Genomic DNA, 25,698 nt, shown 5'->3' on the forward strand with positions numbered 1-25,698 from the left:
TTTATCTACATGCATGCAGCAACTGATTCTACTAGAGCTTATAATTCTGCATATCATATGTACCTAACTATGGGCCGTTTAGATATTGACAGATGACCTATTTAATAGCTTTAATTCATAAACACTTCCTTAAGGTTCACAACTTAGATTTGAGTACACAAGGAGTTCATATTTTTAACTTCTGGAAAATAACATGATAGAGGACAAGCTATTACAATGAATCGCACCAGAGATTATAAAGGGGCGCGGATCGCACAGCATGCTACATTATCCACGGCACGTGATAGCTATTAAACGCGTGTCATTTATTACGTCATATGAAACATGCATACGGACTTAAAAACTAAGCTGCAGGTTTTTTCTGCATCCATATACAATTTGTCAATGATAACAACGAACTGTATACTACATAAACGAATCTCGAAACGAATCGAATGAAGCGATAGCACGTGATCGACATTTCCTAATTGATGCGCACCCTTTAGTTGTTTACGGATAGTATCCAGGTCTCGCTACACGCCGCTGTAGTTCCAACGTCTGGTACATTTCTTGCTATTGGTTTCTTCTTGTATAACTACCGGTAAGCCTTAAAGTATTACCACCATACAATCATCTTACGTAAGGTTGTGTCGTAATTCTTCGTGTATTCAGTGATTGCTTTCAGTGTTTGTTTTGTGTCTGTACGGTTAAACAACTACCGGTGTCACTTGTTTAAATATGATAGGAAACAGATATTGACAGTTAAGTAGTAGGTAAAGTGCTGTGTGCATACCATACAAATGCACCGAATCATAGTGGTCAGTATGCTAATTATTCAACTATTAAATATTGTTTGCAGAAATAGCTTAGCTAGTCTCGTACCCAGACCGCTTTTTTCCCTTTTGTATTCCCCACCCAAACACCAAAAGGAAAAAGCAGTCTGGGTACGAGACTATAGCTTAGCTGTATAAAACATTTCTTCCCTTTGAGAATCTAGAATTGTTTTGCATCCTATAAAGCATTACTTTGAAGTGCAGACGACCAAGATGTGAACCTTTGTTAGGGTGTTGCATCAAAGCATCGATCAAAGCATGTGTAAATTACAATTGAAACAGTTCATCCTACATAAAGATAATGGCATGCTTCTTGAAAAGATGTTTGATCTGATGTGTCCAAAGGAGGTGTCTGAAGTCCTTTACTGAAATTGCTGAAGTTAAGTAACTACAAAGGAATTTCTAGTGTACTGTGGGATAGATACCCTTTGTGGTTTACAACATACCAATCAATGGCACCTACAGAACTTTTTTGGCATAACTTGGATGATGTTTACATGATTAATTTTAGCTGTATGCTTATGATATAACTGTGACATTAGCAAATTGCTCATTTTGAAGTGGACAATTTCTATAGGTATGTACTAGGGCTGGGACGAAGCTTCGAATGTTTCGTGGGTTCGAAGGTTAAGTAAAGTTCGAATTATAAAAGTATCCTTCAAAGCTTCGTAATGCACTCATAGTCTATGAAAGAATTACAAATAAACGTCGTTACTTTATTGCAGCTGCCTATTCCTCTTGAGTGATCAATTTTTGTCTCTTCGCGATTGATCTTTGTGTGCCACGCCCAATTTTAAACCATCGCAGTTCAGCTTGCTACCATAGTTGCAGCCTTAAAACACCTTATAAAGTGATAGATAATGCATGGAAAGCATACTTTTTAGCCATTACTTGGTGTTTACTTGTGCATGATTGCAATATAGCGGACACGCCCATTTGCAATCGATCGATCGATCGTGTCATTCAGTACTGCTGCTATGCACTTTCCAAATGCTTACAAACTTATTAAAACAGGTATAGAAAGGTAAAACCTAAGAAGGATGTGCATAAATACAAGAAAACCTGCAACTTGAAAGCTAACACCGAAGCTTCAAATATTCGAACATTTTATTAGCAAACATTCGAAGGTAAATTTCAATATTCGTCCCAGCCCTGGTATGTACCACATTAAAACAGTACAGGAGTAGTGCATTATGCTGTGTTGCTTGTGAAGAATAGGTGAAAGGCAGTTCTGGTGGTTGTGATTGAAATGTGTGTTAGCACAGTAAGTTTGCATTGTACAGCAATACCTGCTGTTTAGCATGATTTTTTGGTAAATTTCTGCCTTTGAAAATCAAATACTGTAGTAGTACTGTATGGTAGGGACCACGAAAGTACACGATCTCATCCACTGACTTTGCAGACTCGATCTTCTTCCATCAATGCATTCAGATTTATGTGAATACACCATTTGTATGGAACTCAATCCCATATGAAATTTTGTCCTTACCATCATACTCTTTTAGATCACGGCTCTCCTATTATTTGTTTAATTGATACCTCTTACTCATTGTTACGTTTTGTATAGATGTTTTTGTTTCTTTGTTTTCTTTTTGTAGTTAGTCAATGTTTCTGTGTTGTTTTTTGTACTGTATGTGTTTTGAGGACCACTTTGTACAGGCTATAAGCCTTTTGTGTACCCTTTCCATCTTTGGATAAAAGTGATAATAATATAATAGAATAATATAGTTTTCTGCCAAATAATACCACCTAAAACCAACCTCACATTTCCTTCATATCGACTTGGTAGTATATATAACGTACATTCAGCACAACTCTTTCAAGTCTCTATGAATTTTTAAGATTTTCTACTGACTGACTAACTGATTCCTTCAGCTTAATTCAATAGCAGTTAACGCTGTGGGTTTAATTTCTTTACTGTTCAACATACAATACATGCCTTTTCGCCTACTGCAGTAGTTATAATGCATACATCATGGATTTTCCTTTATGTCCCATTCTTTCTCCTCTACTGAAATTCAAGGGTAGCACGTCAATGACTTATGAGAATCATCCATAGGAGGATAGCTTGATAGCTGAAATGAAGCAAAATGACTTGTTGTTTTCAACTAATTGTTGGTTGGGGTGCATGTTCAGTCAAGCAATCAACATGTCCGGTGCCATTCCATTATTTAATGAGGTATGTACTGGTTCACCAGTCATATGTAAAGGTGAACAAATAAGTAAAATAAATTATAGCACTGCTGCATGTATGTATGGAAATGCAGCGTGAGGGAGTGTGTCAAGAGGCACGAAGCAAAGCCGAGTGCTGTATTGGCCTTGAGACACCCACCCCTGAGTGCTGTATTTTTTGTACACACAAGTGTTTTAAGTGTTATATTGTACTTCCTGGTCATCTTGCTTGGAGTGTTCATCTCGAGTGCCCAAGCTGCTTCAATTTTTGGCAATCAGACCATCAATAAGTGTTCTATCTATTTATAGTTGTAGAACAAACTAGTTTGGCTACTTTTAGCAACTTACACATCAGGGTATTTGATAAGGCAATACGGTGCTCTGTTGGCCCAGTGTGAAAACAAAATGACCCACACAACTCATGGCTTCTGCTCCAATTTTCCCAGCTCTAGTTCAGCTTTGTGCAATCAAACATAAGTTGATTGGCCCAGTGGTATAGTAATGGTGGAGCAGTAGATGTCTGGTTTGGGTCAGTTTGGCTCAGAGTCAAAATACTTATCAAAAACCCTATTATGCATGTGATTATTTGTGCTGTCTGAGTTGTTTTCGTGACATTTCTTACATAACTGTACTGCATACTACTTCAGTCATGGTTATGTTATTGACGGGTTGTATTTGACTGAAGTAAGTATTTAAAAAGGCAGAATTGATTTGACAAATCCTGTTATGTAGTCAGACATACTCAATAGTACTGTACAAAAACTTTCTAAAAGTGTCCAGACAATAGCCAGAAATGGTGTCTTGACCATAATTTCAGGCTCTGAAAATATGTACTAGTTATAGCTGCAGGTATAGGCAATCTGCCTTATTTCATCATGTTTTATTTTCTACATATTACTGCTCAAATTTAAATTTTTTCTCCTACATGTTAATTAAAATTGTAGGGATTTTCCCACATAGTTATGTTGCAAAACCATCATTCATCATTGTTTCACTAGTTTTTATCATTGAAACTACTTCTTACTACTTTTTTTGTTATAGCTTACACGTGTGGCTGTGACTGCATTATTAGAGTACCTTGAGTATCTTGGTCTCACTACTTGAGCTACGCAATAGATTAATTTTCATGCCTTGTTTACACCAAAATTATACAGTATAGCGTATTCTGATTCCTTAAGGGCTGGTCACAAGTTTTGTGGCATCTAAATGTGCTCCTCTAAGGAAAGTATCAATGTAGAAAATTATTGGTTTCCTTGCATGACGAAGATGACAATGTAATTGAAGATGAAAGGAAAGGAAAAGTGCAGAAGGCAGACTCTTGTTGAAATTAGAAAAAGACACATGAGTTTGTTACTGTGGCATGAAATGGTGGCTGTGCGCTGCCTTGTTTGGCCTCTAGCCTTGTGATTGTGGTCAGGCAGGTTGACAGGCAGGCAGACCAAAAATAAGGTTTTAGTGATTCCAATATTTGGCTTTTGTAAGTGCTTTCTTGTTTTTAACACTGGGTTTTATGCTAGATGCACTAAGACTCTTCCTTAAAGGTGCTTTTCGTCGCATGTGATATTTCTATGATGGCATTTTGCTAGGCACCATTGATTTTACAGTACTACCGTACTATTTGGATTGCACTGTACACATTTATGGGACAATGTTATAAGTTACAAGAATTTTTTATACTAGTAAAATACTGCTTGTGGGAATCCCTATACTTTGTTTCACTGTACTCCCTTGAAATATTGAAAAGAACTTATGCAATGCTTATCTACCCGAGAATAATACATATATACAGTACATAGTCTCTGTTCTTCACATAAACTCTTTAACATACAAACACACAATTTGATTTCTGATTTTGTGAGGCACACATCTACATCTCCTTATTTAAAAGGAAGAGAATATACTTGTTTACCTATAGTAAATGGAACTCGGCCCCTTTGTTATGTTGTTAAAAAAGTCACCTGTGTAAAGTCTGAAGCTATTTTTGTAAGGCACAGAACCATCTAATTGATATAGTAGGTTAAACTTCATCGTTAAAACCAGTACTTGCTTGCATTGCAAAAATAATGTCAGGGTAGATGTACAAAGAGTAAATATCTACTGTATTATTATAGCCAAGCAACCTTTATTTAGCTGTCTCCAAAAATATTTTACATTTTTACAGCATTCATAAACCACTAATTGGTATCAAAGTTGCCATACATATGTCATGTACATCACAATCTGTTCAGTGTGATCATAAACCTGGTGTATGTCATTGTATATGGAGTCATATAATTTTTATTTTAAGTGTTCCCCTTATCACATTTACTTACAGCACTTGTAATTGCAACATGGAAATGAAAAGGAAGAGAAAGTTAGATGATTCCAATGAGCACGCGTCAATGCTACCACCAAAAACATCACCAGGGTTAATGGGCAATCTTTTCAAAGCTGTACACGGTGGCAGTGACACAAGTTCCAAGGTGAGTTAAGGCAGTTGGTTTATACACTGCATCATCACTTGTTCACAAAGCTAAAGGCATCAAGTTATGTTTGTGTGTGTGCACACGTGCCTGTACCTGTGAAAACATGGCACAGCCTTCTGCGGGTTTCTAGTGCCTTCGCCAACTCATAGCACCTAAGTAGTGCACAAGGTAGGCATGACCTAGTGTAGTAGCCAAAGGCTTTGCTTGCTTTGTATGTGAGTGGGTGAGTGAGTGGGTGAGTGAGTGAGTGAGTGAGTGAGTGAGTGAGTGAGTGAGTGAGTGAGTGAGTGAGTGAGTGAGTGAGTGAGTGAGTGAGTGAGTGAGTGAGTGAGTGAGTGAGTGAGTGATTGAGTGATTGAGTGACAGTAGGTGTGTGTGTGCGTGCATGTGTACGTGTGTGTGTACGTGTGTGTGTACGTGTGTGTGTGTACGTGTGTGTGTGTACGTGTGTGCATGTATGTGTTAAACTGACATTGTTGATGCGCATTTCTAAAACTGATTGTTTTTTTTTTTTCTGTGTTGAGTTCCTACTATGTTTACTGTTGTGCCCACATTCATAGCTGGAAATAATGAAGAAGACAATGACTGGGAAAAATAAAAGGTTTGTGTTTGTATGCATGTGTGTGTATGATTTGTGTGCATATGTGTGTATTGTTTGCATTAAAAACATGAAGCGCAGTGAATATGTATGTGTACTAAAACATGATAGTTTTATTAGCTTTTGTTTGTTCACAAATAATTACAGATGTACATACTGTCATAAAAACTGTATGTGATTCTCTAATATTATACAAAAAGTCCAGTCCTGTTTTGATGAAGACTTCAGTTCTTATATACATCAGGACATCCCCAGTAACATTTGTTGTAGCTACTGCCATAACAACTATCCCTCTCGTAGTAAGCTCCACATACTGTCTGATAGATACTATAGTCAGATTTACAGCAGGGACTATGTGAAATACAGCGACACTCTTCTTTGTTCAGTATGCCATAGGGACACTTGCGATCACATTCGCATTTACATGTCGCCTTATTGAGTTTGAAGTAAGATGGACATTTGCGGTTACACTCACACTTACATTTTGAATGGTCGAGGCTGAAATGTGGTGGGCATTTATGATCACATAGGCACTGACATGTATTCTTGTCTAGTTTGTAATATGGTGGACATTTGCGTTTGCAGACACAGTGACAATCATCATCCAGGGTGAAGTAGGGAGGACATTTGCGTTTGCACACACACTTGCACTTGTCATAATCCAATGTGTAGTATGGGGGGCAGCGATGGTCACAGACACAGTGACATGTCTTTTCATCCAGTTTGTAGTATGGTGGACAGGTTTTTTTGCAGACGCATTCGCACTTCTCTTTGTCCAGGGTGAGGTATGGTGGGCAGTCACGGTAGCACTCGCATTTACACTGCTTTTTGTCAAGGTGGAAATATGGAGGGCATTTAGCATTGCACTCGCAATGGCATGCACCTTTGTTCAGAGTGAAATATGGTGGACATTTGCGGTCGCAGACGCATTTGCATTTCTTAGGGTCCAATATGAGTGGTGGTGGGCACTTACGATCACAAACACATTCGCAAACCTTCTTATCTAGCTTGTAATAGAAGGGACACTTTTTGTCGCATACACAATGACACAGTCCTGGATCCAGCCAAAGATTGGGAGGACACTGTCGTTTGCACTCGCATTCACATTTCTCCTTGTTAAGTGTGAAATATGGTGGACATTTCAGATCACATTTGCAATGACAGTCTTTCTTATCAAGGGTGTAGTAAGGAGGGCACTTACGATACAGATAGTCACAGAAGCATTTGCATTCTTTTTTGTCCAAGGTAAGGTATGGTGGACATTTGTGGTCACAGATGCATTTGCATGCCTTTTCATCCAGCTTGTAATAAGGTGGACACTTTTTGTTGCACTCACATTTACACGTGTGTGGATTCAAGGTAAAATATGGGGGGCACTTGCGGGAGCATAAACACTTGCACCTTTTGGGATCAAGCTTGAAGTGAGGTGGACATTGACGATCGCATATACATTGACATGTTGCCTCATCCAGCCTAAAGAATGGTGGGCATTTGCGCTTACATTCACAATGGCAAGTTTTAGAGTCTAGTGTAAAGTAAGGTGGACACTTGCGGTAGCATACACAGTCACATTTCTTGTCATCTAGAGCAAAGTATGGAGGGCATTTCTTGTCGCACACGCACTGGCATGTTTTCTCATCTAGTTTGTAGTATGGTGGGCAGGTACGATCGCAAACACATTTACAATTATGCCTATCCAAGATGAAATGTGGTGGACAATCAAGGTCACAAATGCACTTACACTGTTTGGGATCAAGTTTAAAATATGGTGGACACTTGCGGTTGCAGACACATTTGCATTCCTTTTCATCCAAAGCAAAATAGGGATTACACTTGCGATCACAGACACACTTGCATTTTTCTTTGTCCAGAGTGAAATAATCTGGACATTTGAGGTCACATTCACACTTACATTGCTTATAGTCAAGTTTGTAGTATGGAGGACACTTTCGATCACATTTACACGTGCAGGAGTAAGGGTCGAGAGTGAAATGAGGCAAGCACTTGCGATCACACACACATTTGCACTTTTCACGGTCGAGTGTGAAATATTTATCACAGGAGAGGTCACATTCACACTTACATTTGTGAGGGTCAAGCTTGTAGTATGGTGGACACTTGCGGTCACACTCACAGCTGCATTTGTAAGGATCAAACTTGAAGTATGGAGGACAATCACGCTTTCCACATACACACTGGCAGCTTCTTTCATCCCATACATATGGGTGGTAGCAATCTACATAATTATTGCACTTGTAGTGGGTGTCCCCATGAGCATAGCTGCGATCATAGGTGTCCCCGTGAGCATAGCTGGGTTCCTTGTGATCATAGGGTTGTGGATCATGATAAGATTGACCTTGAGCCACCTGCATAATGAGAAAAAAATACCTATCATATCAAGCATGTATTTATCTGTCGTTTAATATGATATGTATATGCACATATATACTTGCCAACTCACCAAGGCTACTACCAGAACAACCAGTGCTACTAGCATTGCTCGTAACATCTTCAGTTGTAGCTTTCCCAGCAATAAAGTGGACTTTCCAGCCTAGGCTTGTTTTATATTGTATCACTGTCATGGTGTGATGGCTACTGTTATATCTGTTTATGCTATTGCATAATGTGATGTTTTATTATTTGTTAGAACGAAAGAATCGGTCAGTGTCATTGTTTTTGAGATTGATTAAGTCGTAGGTTAAATATGTTTTATAGTGTCTACAATGTAATTTGTACTAATGTAATTATCGACTGTCGAATTAAAGTATAATATATTATTGGTAGTGATTTACGGCAGGTGTATTTTTAAACAACTCAATTAAATAGTCTAAGAATTGATGTTGTGTGGTCTACACTATTTCCGTTACGTATGTCTGTGTATGTGACAAGGGAAAATTAGGACATTTTACATTTGAGTTAGGATCATAGAATAACAAGCAACTAAACAAGGGAGGTCATCTGCAGCTGTACTAGTACACTACTTCAGCCATATATTTGTAGTGCGGCCATGAAGATTAAATGTTCACTAGTATAGCGGGAGGAGTAGATGACCTCCCTTTTTTATTCTATGATCACTACTCAAATGTAAAATTTCTTATTTTCCTCATACGTTGTTTGTGACTAGTAAACCAGCACATGCTGTATCAAAGGAAATTACTTAATTATAATGATTAATAATGTGACTAAGCGCGTGCCTCGACTATCAAATACTGAAGAGTGAAGCTATGTACATCCCACCCATTATGCAGGGTTGCAAACAAAGAACAATACAAGAAGTGCCTCTGTTATCAATCCACTCACTGTGAAAATCATGCAGTAATTCTTGGGATATGGTAGGTGGCACTGAAGCCATGACATGCTACTGCAAAAAATCCAAACCTGTGTGGTAGTGGAGAAGGTAACAGGACACAAAAAAGAGGACAAAGGTATTCTGTGATACATGTATTGTAGCTGCTGGGGTTGGTGACTGGCACATCTTGGGTCTAAGTGATGTCAGACAGTGAAGCCTCAACCATAGTTGCGTCATTTTTGGCTCGATGCATTAGCTGGTCAGTCAGTCAGTTACGTAGTGGATAATTAGTGGAAGTGTTTAAGGTGGGATTGTTATTGGGTTTGATTATGCCTTATACATTAACTACTACTGCTAAATCATTTCATGAAATGGATGTGTTTGCGATAAGTCATTTTGAATAACAATATTTATGGACAAAACTGCTACATGATAATGCAGTCGTCTGCAGGAAACTAACAAATAAGATGTTTTTGGTATGTGGAATTACTATTCCATGCAAGCTACAGAGACGATTCAAAGAAAAATTAGTTTAAAAGAATTATCCGTTGAGTTGTAAAATACCGTACATAAAACTGTTGCGTAAAAATATAAATGTTGTGTGCACACACTGACAGTACTGAAGACATTATTTTATCTGACATTTAATTGTATAATAAATAACATTCCGATTGAAAAGAGACCGTTGAAGTGTTACCCCAATCCACATTCGTTAACTTAGTCAACAAATAATATTATGGTTAAATATTACTATAACGTAATAAAATAATGTCTTGAATACTCTCACTGTGTGAATACAACATTTATATATTTTTAATATAGTGCATTATATGACAGCGGATAAATTAATTAAAACAATTTATAATGTAGTTTTTCCCCAAGTCTTCTTTGTAGCTGTGTGTTTAGGGATAGTGATGCCTGTGTGAGTGTACAAGCCAATGAGATTTATTTTCATGTAATCTAAGTGCTGTTATTGTACAAACTGAAATGAATAGTTTTGGATTCCCACAAACTTCTGTGTTGTATAGTAGTTTCGTAAACGTCTTCCCCATAGGTCTTTGTACGTGCATTGTTGTCTTTGGTTTTGTACTGAAAAGACCGTGACTTGTGATTGTGAAAGTATGTGTATTTTCATGGTGTTTGGCCACCATGTTAAGTCATTCATAAATTGTTGGACCTTACTATTTATTTATTTATTATAAAATTAGCTTAAAATTGAATCATGTCCTGTTTATTTGTAGAGGAGTCGTCATAGCATGCATTAAATTGTAGTGGTCACTTCATTCTTTCTTTATATGGGTAGACAAGATTTGTTTAAAGATTACCACTGTTTCGTGATTCAATTTTGACCCAATGTTGTTTCCTACGTTTGTGTAATAGAAAACACGTGATATATGGAGAGTCATTTATACAATGTCATCTGGTTACTTCATCAATTTCACTTTGCTCCAGATTCAAATATTCATCACTTATTCAGCATATTCTAATGTCCTCATTCAAATATCTATATTGCTGTACTATGAGTTTGCACTTAAAGAAAACAGTTTGAATTGCATCGTTGTAGGAATACCTAGGAATGTTTTTCTTAGTTTTAATTGATTAGTGGCTATCATTGTATGAACATTGGGCAATCCAAGAATCTTGTTTGTAATGGAATTATGAATGTTAGAATTTCATACATACTGTACACTTTTGCGTACTTTGACTAAGAAGATTTATCTATGCCCAAAACAATCCCAACTATAGAAGGCTGATGTGGCTTAGGATAAAATATGTATGAGAGATCAAAGGTGATAGCCACGACATGGCAGTGAAATGTTAGATGACAATATGCCTTACATAATGACACGCCTAACTTGTCTTTGTTGCCATCAATGTCATATCTCGGCTGCTACCTATGTAGGATTGTAGCATAAGTAGCCAATTATCAACCGAGTTTGGTCCTTCCAATCATAACTCCTTGTTGGTACGTCCTATCAACTTCCAGTTTTCACCATTTTCTTTGTCTTCCCTTGCATAAAGTTGGTCTGAGCCATTCCACTGCATCCTCTGCTCACTAGACTGAGACCATGTGAAACTCCATTTATTGACCACCGGCATCTATTATCAACCACCGGCATCTATTATCAACCAGCCATACTTTTGTAATTGTGCAAAATATTGACCACCTGGCTACTGCTGGCTATGACAAAACTCTGCCCTATGCTATTTGTTATGATAATATTCAACAGCTAGTAGTGCAATAACCCACCAAGTTTCACATCCTTTCCGTATGTTGTGAATGAGTTATCGGCAAAACCATTAAATAATGGATCTAAAACCAGCTGTGCCAAACCAAGAACAATGAGAAGTGGTTTCATCACACTTGTCTACAACAGCAACTACTATTCAGTCATAGCTGTGCCAGCTGTGTAACAGGTTGTAACAGTGTAGTGATCGCGTAAATTTCCTATCAAGAGTTGTTTGTGGTTGGACTGATTGTCAGTCTTTCTGATCACAAATACAACAAATAGTGCAAACTTCTTTGTTTTCAAGTGAGTATCAATTGATAGTGTTGAGTGTGAGTTGTCATCCGTTGTGGTCATCACTGAGGGTCCCTTCTATGCCGTGTCTTCACCCTGTGAAAAATGTAGTTCTAACATCAGGTTTTGTATTTTAAAAAACCACAAAAGACTACTAAAAGAATGTAGCAACAACCAGAACACTACATCTCACTAGTACGGATTACGGCATATTAATTCTGCAAATGCATGGTCAATAATTGGTATCGTGTAAGTCAGTAATAGGTGCCGGACAATAATTGGCCACTTACACTACTTGTATACAGTGTAGTTTCTTTTTAAATGTGTTGAGTCACTGTACAGAGTATGTTATTTAAATAGGACGTACATTTATTTACTGTCAATAATCTGTCCTATTCAGTCTACGTTTACTCTTCTTACAAAGGCAAGGAACCACATCTGTCTAAAAGCCGCTTTAACATGGCACTACTGTTTACACCGGAATGTTGCTTTAGAGACACACAGTAAAAATAGAAAATGGTGGAAAGATATATTGCAAAGTATTTAACTAATAATATGTTAAAAATTCCTCTTGTTTTGTCATGTGTCCTTAAAGACCTTTGTACCTTCTGGAAATACCCTTTAAAAATTCATAGACTCACCCTTGGCAACAATACATAGATAAATCATGTATCTCTAGTCACATCCAAGTGTACAGCTTATTTGATGAGATACGTATTTGTACTATACAGTGGTATACGCCTACCCAAACAAAATTAATAGTCAGTTACAACACCAGAGCTTATTATGGGCCCCCGGCTAAAGTGAAAGCAATGAGAAGTTAATAATGTAATTGCATTTACAATTTCATTTGTTATTCAGGTGAAGTATGTATGTCATACTCACACTGATGTTTAACATATTGCAGACCAATTTAGGTATTGTCTATCAAAAAATCCATTGTGGTATGGAATTTGTAGAGAGATCCCTAAAGCCAACTTCAACATTTTATTGTGGATTTATCTTTAGATAAAAAAACATCAACGTTAATAGATGAATTTCATAATAAGGAATTTTAAACCGTTGCCCCTATCAACCTGAATTTTACATTATTTTGTAGGTGTGAATGTCAAAAGTAACGTCTCCAATTTTTAAAAGGATAGCATATATAGGTCATGAGATATGACATTTTAAAGTTTGCAATTTTACCATACATTATCTATGGGAGGGGGTAACAGTTGCCCCTTCTGGGCAATCATATGGATAATTTATGGGAAACCACAAATTTCAAATCTCATGATCTATATACTCTATCGTTTTAAAATTTGGAGAAGTTAAATTGAGAAATGACATTAATTGAAGTTGTTGTTTTCCCACACATTATTTATGTGATTGCCCAGAAGGGGTAACTGTTGCCCCCTCTCATAGACAATGTATGGGAAAACGACAAACTTTAAAATGTTATATCTCATGACCATATATGCTATCCTTTTAAAATGTGGAGATGTTACTATAGACATTTACCTACAAATATTATAAAATTCAGGTTGCTAGGGGCAACTTTTGTTATTAAGAAATTCATCCTGTTAATTACCAGCAACCATTTATTTGGGTATATTGCATAGCCAATGTGTTAGTTTGTTAGTTTGCTTCTTTTTTGCTGTAAAATACTTTTCGTATGCTAAACTTGTACGAAAATTTCTTACACAAAAATTTCTACATAAGATCGAACTATTCTAATAGAGAGGTCATTCACATAAATCATATGAAAATACTTTTACGCAAAAATGTTTATCACAAATCTTTTTTTGGGCAAAAATAAGGCAAATTACGGTATGTGAGTATCTTATGTACGTACTTGCAGAAGTGTTGCATGGAATGTTTGGCTTAAAATTGGTATTGCTTTTGTAGTAAACATTCTGTAGCATTGTTTGTTTACACTAACAGCAAAGTACATGGTTGTATTGACTAGGTGGTCTGGGGTTTGGCTGTGGTGGAGTAGAAACTAATTTACTGTATGTCTTCGCTTATTGAAGAATACCATGTGGTATTTCAAAAATATTTGATTACATTATTTGATTACTGTGAAGCTTTCAAGACTGTTAAAGAGGTGCACTACAATTATGAGCATTCTGGGAAGATGCTGAACCTAGGCTATAATAAGTTAACTAAGGTACAGATTAGTCTGGCATGGTGACCCTTTTTTAAATTTTATAGTTGCTATGTTCTTTGATTAATCATATTATATTCATGAGTATAATGTTTATTTGAACATGTGGCATCACGTGATGTTAAAAAGTGAACTAGCTGTGTCATCATGTGATAGGCTATCCTGTACTGTGATTGAATGGCTGTGTCTGTACTTGTCATAGTGAAGAATGTAAACCGTCATGGAGCATGGATTTAGTTTAGTTGTTTTGCTGTGAGTTATGCTGTCATGACAGATACACAATAAGTATTAGCATGATGGCATGAGTTAGACTACTTTGTATATCACTTGGTATCCCAGCATGTGTAGGTGAGGAGATGTGGAATTTTACACATTTTTGTGGTTCAGCGTATTAGACAACTAGCATATGACCATGAATTGGCTGTAGATGTTGGATGAAAATCATATTATTTCTCTATTGTGCCATTGAGACTTTTGCGTATTTTAAGTGCCTTACTCGTAATTACTTTGAAGTGTTATATTGTGATATAGTAATAGGTAAACCTCTTATTTGACAGTTGAAAAGCCATCCCACTTCTCTTATCTTATTCTAAGATTGATTCTTATATAGAATCTCATATTTACCAATCACATGTACCAATGCTTTTATTACATGAACAGTGACTGTTCAATTAGAGTATTTTGGCTACTAATGTGATCTATTAACCCATTAACGGCAGTAGCCGCCATATGGCGACATGGCATTATAAATCACAAAGGAAATTTTGCTATAAACTGTTTAGTGTGTAATAGTGAGATGCGCTAGTCCTAAAGTGGACACGCCCATAGGGGTCCTGTTTCTGGATAACCGGATCCTTCCCAGACTAGTGTGCATTTGTTATGTAATAACGTAAAATGTAACCTTTCATAATAAGCGAATAAATCGTTCCTTGAGTTGAAAACAGCTTGTTAATAACAAAGAAAGTGTTATACATCGATGGAGACAGGTAAAGCAACAGTTGGCTGCTTTATCCCGGATGTGGCATGGTGGTCACGAGTGCAGATACACATGCGCAACAGCAAAAATGGGATAAATCATGAAGAAACCAGCTGTGGAATGGATCGCACTGTAAGTAAACTGTATAGAACAGGCTAAGGCACCTTTGTAGATAGTTAGTTGGGATTCCATTGTTTGTTTGGGCTGGCTTTTACTAATGTTTGGACTTTGCCGAGTAATAACTTCATTGTGGTTAGTATTATGTAAAAAAAACAAAAACACAGTTGAGTTCCTTATTTCATAGCGAGTATTTAGACGTATGGTTACTAAGTAGTTCTGTGTATGGTAAGGCTAATACTATACCCATGACTATAATTCAGTTATGGGTATAGACTGAATTAGGGATTAAATGTTCACTAGTATATCTGCAGATGTAGGCGACCTTCCTTGTTTCCCTACTTTTTTTTTCTATTATCCCTAATTGAACTTAAAATTCCTAATTTTTCCTTATACTTGTTTGTTTACTATTATTATGACTGGTAAACCTATGCGTACCACATCAAAACCAGAGTTAATGTTTTTGTCTGAACGCGCATTCCAGCTATCAATTATTGGCCATTACGCTTCGCTTTCAGCTATGTTCAGCCTGTTACACAGTGCTACAAGCAAAGAACAGCAGGAGAAGCGCCTCTGCAATCAATCCAGCCACCACGAAAAATACGGATGATTCGTATTCCCTGACTATCAATTACTTACTCAAACATGAAGTGGCTTTTACACTTTGCTTTCACCTATTTTCAGCACATTACACAGCATTACAAACGAAGATGCCTCTGCAATCAATCCAGTCACCACAGACAATACAGACAATTCCCGTTTACAAATAGGAAGCCATGCATTGTGCTACTGCGACTTGATATCTTGGACTGTCAGCACAAAGAAGGACGAAAAGGTAAGTCCATGGTGTGCATTTACGTACCGGGGTATGCCAAAAGGCACACTTATGGCTGAAGCGATGTCGAACAGTGACAAAATCAAGCCCGTAGCCTTAGCTGTTATCAAGTTACGCTTGTCTGAAGGCATCAGGTGGGCAGGCAGGCAGTAGAAAATTTCATTGAATAACTTTTTTTGTTAAAGGATTTGTAGCTACTTATTGGAAGCATTTAGGGTTGTACTGAATGCACTTTTGGGCTTGGTTATACCTAATCAATACTGCCAAGGCACCAGGATGGTATTGTGAAGCTGGTTTTTGGGTGATATTTTTGGTCAGAAAACCCAAACCTCCATGATCCCAAATATACAGTACTACTGTACAACTGCCAAGTTATAACAGCACAAAGACCTTCAACAGTTGACTGCAATGAGAACAAGCATGGTTCTAGGTGTGTTTCAGAATTGCTTATGGGATCATAGCTATTTAACATTAAGCACCTTTAAATTTTCAAGTGATATTGTATACAAAAACCTAAAATGGTAGTGGTTGTGCTGTTTTAGAAATTTGTGTGCTCTGTGTGCCAGTATTACCTATATAAAGTCAAGATGGAAAGTAGCTATGAGACCTTATAAGTAACATTATTCAATGGCATTGATAATGGATGTATCACCTTATATAGCTATGGGATGTATTAGAGCTGCTAACCTAAGTGTAAGAAATGATTGACCATGGATATAACCTAGCATCGGAAAAGTAACTGGACTCCATTTTGAAAACCATTCTAAGACTACTACTGGGTGAGAGCCAGCAGCAGCCCAGCAGTTTTGCTATTTGCATAGAATATTTCTTGGAGCCAAAGTGGAAAGCATATGGTCCCTTTAAAATTTGTTGGGTGTATGGTGTATGTAAGTCTTTCATGTGGACCCAGAGTGGTACCAATTAATTAGAGATTATAGGCAAAGGATTGCGGTGAATTGTCTACAGCGTTTTTATCCAGTGAAGCACCATAGGTGTTTAGTTTTGTTAAGTAGCTTCACAAAAAAGTGACACATTGAGGCAACCTGTACTCCCAAGAAATCAAGCCAATAGCATTAACCATAGTCAAGATATGTTTGGCTGAAGGCATCGGTCTATTACAGTGGAACCTGTCTAAAATGGTCACCTTCAGGCCAGAAATATTTGGCCTTTGTAGATACCTAACTCAACATTCTCCATAAAGCAGCCACTGGCCACAAACCAAAATTTGACCTTTATACAAAGGTTCCAGGGATTTATATAGTCAGGTTTAGTAACGCATGCACGTTAACTAGGGCTGAGCGATACTGCCATTTTAGTATCACGATCGATACTAAAGCCACTATTCACGATACTGAATAGTTCATGATACTTACAAATAAGTCAATCACAGCTGGTGTCACATAATGTATTGCTTAGCATTCCTGCAGGAAGTCCTTATAGGTGATAGCAAACTAGCCACTATCATCCTTGTTTACAGTAACAGTTATTGTAACACATGCTTTGAGGTTGTTATGGTGTTTACACCTCTCTGCAGGGGAAACCAGATGGGTGGTCTTTATCATTTACAAGGATTCTTAGCCAACTACTGCATAACAAATGGATTTTTAATGATAGTAATGTACAAGCATGGTATCACGATAGTTAATAACAAAATATCGCGATATCGATACTTTCAAAATATCGCGATATATCGCTAAAACGGTAGTATCGCTCAGCCCTAACGTTAACTACACTTCAGTACACCACTTAATTACGTAACAAAGCAGAACGAAGAGCTGGCAAGTTGATTGAGCTTAGGCTTCCTGGCTACAAAGTTTGTGAATGAAAAGCACTGATTCATACCATAGAATTTCCTTTTGAATCATAAAGATGGTGAAATTGTAACTACACAATTGCAAATCCAGGAATCAAATCATGAGGTGAGCTTTAATTAGAATCATGTGAAAGCAAAGCCATGGAATGGCCATAAAATTGTGAGAATATAACCTTTTTTTTGTTGTGAAATAGTATAGCTAGTTTACTCACCGTAATGGCTGTAGCTGGCCACCTTGTGAGAGGCCTTTTGTATAGCGAAAAGCTGTTTGGGACTGCTGAAGTTGGCTGTTATATGTGTTATATATAGAGGTGATTGCTTAATGCAAACTATTTCTGTACAAGGACTGTAGTCCTGTGGCCATTATGGTGACCACCCAACTCAGGTGACCGTTAGGGAGGTTTCACTATAGCTACTGAGCTCCATAGTCAGATAGTAAAAAAATTCATAAAAAATTTCCATAGAAACTTGTTGAAAGTGTTTGTGATTGCTCAGGAGCAAGAGCATAACAAGCCAATTTTTGATGGGTCTAGGTATATTAAACATCAACTTTTTTCTCGCACACAGGAAACATGCTGTATGAGATTATCAAAAAAAAATATCTAAAGTGTATGCATACAAGGTGCCTGCATACATGCAAACATTTAAACGAAATATACCTCTAGTCAACCATCGACGATTGCTATAGTTAAACGTCATGTGACATCAAAATGAACCTACCACAACAACCAACTATACAAACAATTCATTGTATACTTACGGGCTTCGGTCGGCTGGGGGTGGCTTATGGGGACCACTGATCACTACGATATGCAATGCCTGTTCGGGGGCCCCTGGATGAAGGCTGAGGTGTGGGTGGGGGGTTTGGGGCCTCTCCCCCCCCCCCCCCTCAGAATGATATCTTTCCGAAATTATCCTTCCCTGAAATAGATAGATATACTCTAATAGAATGCTCAAATACCCTAATAGAGCAGTCAAAGTACTTCACAAAAACCTGTTCCTAAAAGTGGTCTATAATGAAGATAGAAGAAAAAACAAAATTGCCTACAAGAAGGAATTGGACCACTGACCTCTTACTTCAAGAGTTGGTGCATTACCACTATACCAAATATTTCCAGCTGTCCAAAAGGCTGTTTTGTACTGCTTTTAAATGCTGTATGTTTATTAACCATGCAGTCAACAGCCAAAAGAGGTTGAATAATTTGTTGAAATGCTTCAAATTGTACCTATATAATTAATTCTGGTGAATTTTGAGACATTACGAAAGCTACAATGGCTACAGCTTCTTGGGGGTGCAGCCCCCCAGACCTTCTGCCAGAGATTCTATACTCTGGTCAGGCCCTCCTCACATTAACTACTTTCTCCGCCACTGGGCCAGAGGTGCTAATTTATTAACTGGGCTAGGACATATGGTGGCATGGTATACTTCCCATGACCAAACATCAGCTGCTAAGTTATGCAAGAAAGCTTGACCACACTGAACTATAACAGATGCGCACATTGCACAGATCTGGTAAACGTCATAGCATATGGTGCGTGTGACTCTTTATAATGACTTTACCTTTTTTCCATTCCCAGTTCCATCAACCTTTTCATTTTTCTAGAGGAACGTTTCCCCCTTTTCCACTTGACTTCTTGGCAGTATACAACACTTTATGTGCTAAAGCATGCTTGACATGTCCAATGAAATAATCTTTTACCGTCAACATTGAATCCAACTGCCTACGATACTTCAATTCTTACTTCAACTCCGACTGCATGTCATGTGTGTCTGCTGAAGGTGTTATAGGGAAGGGATTTTTAGCGAAATATATCACATGACATCTGTCTGTGAACTTGGGCCGCATTGTACCATTGAAATCATGGTTCACCAAGTGCGGTATGTGAGTAGAGTTGTTTGTAATTTAATGTAGCTTTATGGTAGCTACTTGTGATGGTTGGGAAAATGCCCACCCGTTCCCACCCCTGGTTATGCTGGATGCGTTATTCCTAACCAATACTGCTAAACTGTCATGAAGATAATGTGCTGGTTTTCAACCTTCTAGGGTATATAGTTTGTGGTCACCACAAACCATTGCTTAGTGAAACATGAATGTATTTATAAGGCTATATAGTGTGGTGTTTACCATCCAGACAACAATAAAGTTGACCAGTGCTGACTAGAACCTGCCTGGCTGTCAATACTGCTGTTGTGAAGCAATGCATAGACAAACATGATATTTTTTACAATCTTTAGAGAAATATGTGTATTAAAAACCAGTTCATTTCTTATTGTACCTCTAAATATCTGTTTAGCAAGTTTTTCTCCCGGGCATATTTATGGCCATGTGATGTTTAATCTTGTTAGGTGGCAAATTCGCTCCCTCACACAGATTTATTACTTAGGTGTCACCATGAGGAATAGTGTCTGGACTAGATGCAAGTGCCGTGACAGTTTGTATAGTGTACATTTAAGCACTTTTGAATTTCTGAGGAAAAGTCAGTAAAAATGTGAGTCAGGTAAAGAGCTTCATGAATACATATCGAACATGGCTACTGTACCACATCAAAGTACTTGGGAATTATTAATATGATTTAATGCTTCTTGTTATTATACATCACTTAACCCCCTCACCGCCATATTTGTACAGGCTCCAGTCTACTGCTTTTAAGCCGCTATAACTTACAAACCATACAAGATAATCCTATAAAACTAACTTCGAAAAATTGTCTATAAAGCTTGTTATTGACAACCCGAAAGTAGGCAATTACATCATCTAACCGCGCGATAGTGCGTTAGAGACTGGTTATCCCTATTCCCGTTCACTTAAGGGTGTGGCCATTACAGGATAAGTGCAGGAGCTATTAAAACGTTCGACTGAAGTTACAGAGCACTTAGAATATGATCTTATAGGCATTTATATATCGAAACCGCCATATGTGGCAGTAAGTGGGTTAAATTTCAGCAACAATGAAGACCTGCTTGTGCAACCATATGGCAACATGACCTATAATAATGACATAACGTCATATCCTTGTTGCCATGGCATTTAGGTGCATCTCTAGATTGCTCTATGTAATCTGTGTTTGTCTACTCAGTTATGATCACTGACCAAACCATGTGACATGTTCTGTACTGACCTATTCACTGTGAATGCTATATAAGGACATTGTGTGGTATTTGCTAGTGCCACTTAAGGTGGAGGTCAAGTAATTGTCCATGTTTATTAATTTTTAAAAACTTCATATCTCTCCATACAGAATCTACTAAAGCTAACAACCAGGACCTATGTTCCTGCCGCTTAAAGCAGACTATTTAATCTACTATATTTCAAAATGGTATTTGCAATCATTCTCCCTTTGGTAGCTAGTGATTCTTAACACTGTTAATGTTCCTATATATTATTGCCAATATTGGCACTACAGAATGTACAAAACTCACACTAAGCCCTAAGCCCTACTGTTATAATGCCTATCTGTATCGCAATGGTTATTATACAAGGCAACGACTGGTGTTCAAATTTTAGTCTGTTTACGTTTGAGCTGTTGTGGAAAAAATCTGCTCAGTAGGTATAGTGGTAGAACACATAATCAATTGTGCAAGTTACGTAATCAATGTGGATTTCACAATGGCATGTTCAACACAGTGTTCTGTGGGGGTTTCTATCTTACAAGAGGTTGTACTGAGGTAAAATACCCCTCCAACAAGGATTAACAACATCTGGCTTCATAGGTTATAAGGCTTCTAGGCACTGTATCTGCTGACTACCATGTGATATAGGGAGTTGTGTTACAAACTAAGCTTTGTAGTTATATGATTTAATAGTCATTTTAGTTATGGCAGCAAGTGTCAATAACAGCAGGTGTGAATAACATGGATGCGGTGTTAATATTAAAGTATTTGATTCACTGAAACAGTTTTCACAATCACCTACATAAATTCATCTGTGCTTGTACCAAGAAAGTGTTTATGATTGAACTGCATACGTCTGTAGTATGTCTGCTATATCAGTCTGAAATACAGATCCTGTAGCCCCTTAAGAAATACGGCTGGTCTTTTATAAAAGGCTTGGTCCCCTTTAGTCACCTAGGGTAGTAGTGGGTTCCTAATAAATACCCAGTACAGCCATAGTTTCTAACAATTCTGTGCACTGCCATAAATGATGAAACAGAAAGCATCCTAAGGCATTCCCGATAATCTTTAGTCTGTTGAGGAAAGCATCCAAGGAGATGGATGTACAAAGTTGATTCCAAGGAAATAAGCAAATGCTAGCTAGGGGGGGGGGGGGGGGCTAGCCTGAGTGAGCCCCACACTGGAAGCCCCACACTAGGAAAAAAGCAGCATGTACAAGCATCATGTATACGGACATAGTGAACGATGAAATGCAGTGATCATGGTGTGTACAAGCGTCAAATTTATGGATGACGAACGAAAATGTGGCAGTCCAAGGTATGTATGAGCATTCTGTATACGGATGACAAACAAACATGTACCAGTGCATGGTATGTACCACCATTGCATCAATCTGTTGAATGCACAATGGAATCCTATGGTCATGTGTATAGATTGCTATAGCAACGTGGGCACAGAAGAACAGAGTGTGAAAGATTAACAGTTGTGGAGGGAAAGAGAAACCCGTGAAGTAAGAGATGCAAGGTTTGTTTTACCCTCCATTGTTGACAGCAGTTAGTGGGCATGGCGGGGAAGAGTGAGTTCAGCGCCTCTCAAAGCTACTGATTGAGTAATGTTTATTAAAGTGTTGTTGTATATGTAATATCACTTCATGTAGATTGGCTACGTGTAGACACTGATAGTTTGAACTAGCGTGATGATGCAAAATGAAACTGCACGGCATGTAATGTGGATCCACTATATCACAGTCTGTGGATCCACTATATCACAGTCTGTGGATCCACTATATCACAGTCTGTGGATCCACTATATCACAGTCTGTGGATCCACTATATCACAGTCTGTGGATCCACTATATCACAGTCTGTGGATCCACTATATCACAGTCTGTGGATCCACTATATCACAGTCTGTGGATCCACTATATCACAGTCTAATGTTACTTACATATACACTTTATAGGCACCTTAGTATCGATAGCCATTCATGATATGTGGACATATGGTATATTTCTACATTGCCACAAGTTGACTTTGTACTACTAATTGAAAACCATCGATAGATGTTGAATACGGTGAAGCCTCTGTATTCTAAAGAAAGTGATGAGGTACTGACACTGTACTTTTGGCAGCAGTTTAATGGTAACTTTACAAGGTACTCCCTTCTTTAATATTTATGCATTTTATTATATTGAATACACAATTTTCATGTATTCCAGTGCCTATCTGCTGCATTCCTTCCTGTGGCTACAGTGAAGTACAACAATCCAATTAAATATCACATTCAATATCTGAGTCATAAAGCCAGACAACTCAAGTTTGCTCCAACACACTTTATCATCTGTCTAGTATAAACTCTTGACTCTACTCTCTATGTCAGGTCTTGTTTGGTGGTCAGGGTGATGAATATAAGTATTTCAATAATTACTACAAAGTGCTGTAATTTATTTATTATCCACAAAATTTATTTTTTAATTCTATTATCTTGGGAGGGTATCATATTAATATTATGAAAATTATGTTATGGTGTTTAATGGTATGAAAATTGTGTTAACATTATTACATGTATTTTAATAAATAACAAGTTACGTATATAGGTAGGTGCATGGTGGAAGCCACGAACCAGAAAAATAATACATGTTAGAATGTGGAGCTCTGTTGGGTCAAGAGCTATACACTGAATATGCTTCTACTCATCCATAATTCACCCACCAGAAAATTTTGAAGCTGTTATCCAATAACTACGAATTATAAGCATTGTGTAAAACAGCCACGAAAATCTGATATGTCACATATCAAACAGTTGTAGTGGTTGATATATTCTATGTGTACATACAGTTAAGTGGATTCACATCATAGCAGTCATGATGCTGACATAAGAAAGCCATCAAATAGAGTGTTAGCTATTCATAAATGTGGTGAAAATACTTGAAGGGCTTGTAGGCCTATACTCCATGGTACACTTTTGTTCAGTACTGACTTACTAAAAAATCAATAAATTAACTGTATAGTGTTATAGCAATTTTAATTTCAAAGTTGCATATGTACAGTGTACATAGTGAGATAAAAGTTGTGTAAGATGTGTGTAGTCTTAAATAGACTAACAAGATTTACAAACATTGTTTGTTCAAAATGTTATGTAATGTATAGACATGTACTCTGCAACAATCAGTTCTTTCTGGTGAGAAGCATCTAGCATCTCCAGTAGCAATATCCTTGCCAGTATCGGATTGTACAAAAATACCGTCCATATTGTCTGCATCGATGTTGATTGCCACTATGATAAGCATTACAGCAGGTATCATTATTACTTATGCACTGACATCGGTAGCGATCAAGTTTGTAATTTTCGGGGCAATCACGATCACAGACACACCTACAAGAGTTAGAATCCAGTTTGTAGTTTTCTGGACATGTGCGATTACAGACACACCGACATGTTTCAGGGTCAAGTGTGTAATGTGCTGGACATCGGCGGTTACAAGAGCATGAACAGTCACGATGGTTGAGCCAGTAATTTTTAGGACACCTTCGACTGCAGTAGCACTGACACCTGTAAGGGCTAAGCTTGTAATCTTCAGGACATGTGCGATTACATTCACATTTGCATTGTTCAGTATCTAGCACAAAAGGGGCACGGCATTCACGATCGCACTCACATTCACAATCAGAATTCTGAGTATAGTAAACTGGACATGTTCCATTGCAGTTACCATTAGACACTGTGTCATTACGTTGACAGTGACAACTTGCCCAATTGTAGACATTTGGTGATTGGCAACGATAATAATTGTAATAGCACTGAAAGTAGCGATAGTAGTGAGAAGAAACAAACCTTGCTTCGGATACCTAATACATGTGTACATATAATACTATTGTAGAAAGTGTTTCATTTTGCCTCACCGAAACAAATCCAAGGATGATAACTGAAGCAAAGAGGAATAGTCTTGCCATAGTGCCTTTCAGTTTGATAATATTAGTAGCTTGAACTAGAGCTCTTTTTATACCTTCTGACATCAATACCTGTATGGCTTTACACACAGGAAACCTGGCCTTAGTGATATGCCATACATAGTAATCTACAATAGTTTACAAAAGTGGTTGAGATCAAGGATTATGCCATTACAGCAGTCAGCAAATATTCCAGATTCAAAATAAACATAGGAAAGGCTGTGTTTGTATATTGTATACCAGACATGGGGCCAAGTACATTTAAAAGTACTTAAGTAAAGTACAAGTACTTTTGAATTTTCCAAGTACAAGTACAAGTACTCCAGTAGCAATCAAGAGAGTACTTAAGTAAAGTACAAGTACATGCTGGAAGTACTTAAGTAAAGTACAAGTACATTTTGCTGTAGTAAAATATATGCTGTATTCAGTGTATTGTAGTATGTAAATGTGCCTAGGGGGGTTGGTTTTTGTCAACTATTCTCTCTCTAAAACTCTTAAAACGCACTGACTTGAACAACAGCATTGGCGACATTGTTAATCGTGGCAACATGATACACAGTAAGGTTGGGGAAGGCAGTAGAAGAATCGCAATAAGTTGTAAACTGCACCTTCATACAATTTTGATATTCTCATTGTACACCCACTGTGTACAAACTATGTACAATGTTTGCAGTACTTACAAGTACTTTAAGTACTCAAGTACATACAAGTACTTAGCAAAGTACTTGAGTATAAGTACAAGTACATTGGGGAATTTAAGAAAGTATTTAAGTAAAGTACAAGTACTTTCAAATCTGTACTTAAGTGTACTTAAGTATAAGTACTCGTGTACTTGGCCCCATGTCTGTTGTATACACGATAGCAGCAAAAATATACTGTAGCATTGAT

General features: G+C 37.6%; 2 protein-coding genes and 1 long non-coding RNA gene across 3 annotated transcripts in view; 1 reads left to right on the plus strand and 2 right to left on the minus strand.

Moving 5' to 3' along the window:
• Positions 1-452: 452 nt before the first annotated feature.
• LOC136237300 (serine-rich adhesin for platelets-like) overlaps positions 453-25,698 on the plus strand; it is an 87,676-nt gene continuing 62,430 nt past the window's right edge. The window contains exons 1-3 of the mRNA XM_066027650.1: positions 453-580; positions 5,299-5,446; positions 6,010-6,050. Of these exons, the coding sequence (XP_065883722.1) occupies positions 5,315-5,446; positions 6,010-6,050 (173 nt within the window). The 5' untranslated portion in view covers positions 453-580; positions 5,299-5,314. The remainder of the gene's footprint in view (positions 581-5,298; positions 5,447-6,009; positions 6,051-25,698) is intronic.
• On the minus strand, positions 6,156-8,614 carry LOC136237299 (balbiani ring protein 3-like). Its single transcript, XM_066027649.1, has 2 exons — positions 8,509-8,614; positions 6,156-8,413 (listed from the first exon to the last, which is right to left on the minus strand). The coding sequence occupies exons 1-2, from the start codon at positions 8,554-8,556 to the stop codon at positions 6,272-6,274; spliced, it is 2,190 nt and encodes a 729-aa protein (XP_065883721.1). The 5' UTR covers positions 8,557-8,614; the 3' UTR covers positions 6,156-6,271.
• Positions 23,868-24,885, minus strand: LOC136268420 (uncharacterized). The gene is made up of 2 exons (XR_010707000.1): positions 24,763-24,885; positions 23,868-24,708 (listed from the first exon to the last, which is right to left on the minus strand). It is a non-coding gene; the product is annotated as an uncharacterized lncRNA (long non-coding RNA).

The sequence above is a fragment of the Dysidea avara genome, chromosome 10 (genome assembly GCF_963678975.1).
Source record: "Dysidea avara chromosome 10, odDysAvar1.4, whole genome shotgun sequence".
In the NCBI taxonomy this organism is placed as follows: Eukaryota; Metazoa; Porifera; class Demospongiae; order Dictyoceratida; family Dysideidae; genus Dysidea; species Dysidea avara.

Coding starts and splice junctions, on each gene's coding strand:
- LOC136237299 (XM_066027649.1), bottom strand. CDS start 8,556: ATGTTACGAGCAATGCTAGTAGCACTGGTTGTTCTGGTAGTAGCCTTG. Junction 8,414..8,508: donor TTGTTCTGGTAGTAGCCTTG/GTGAGTTGGCAA, acceptor CTCATTATGCAG/GTGGCTCAAGGTCAATCTTA.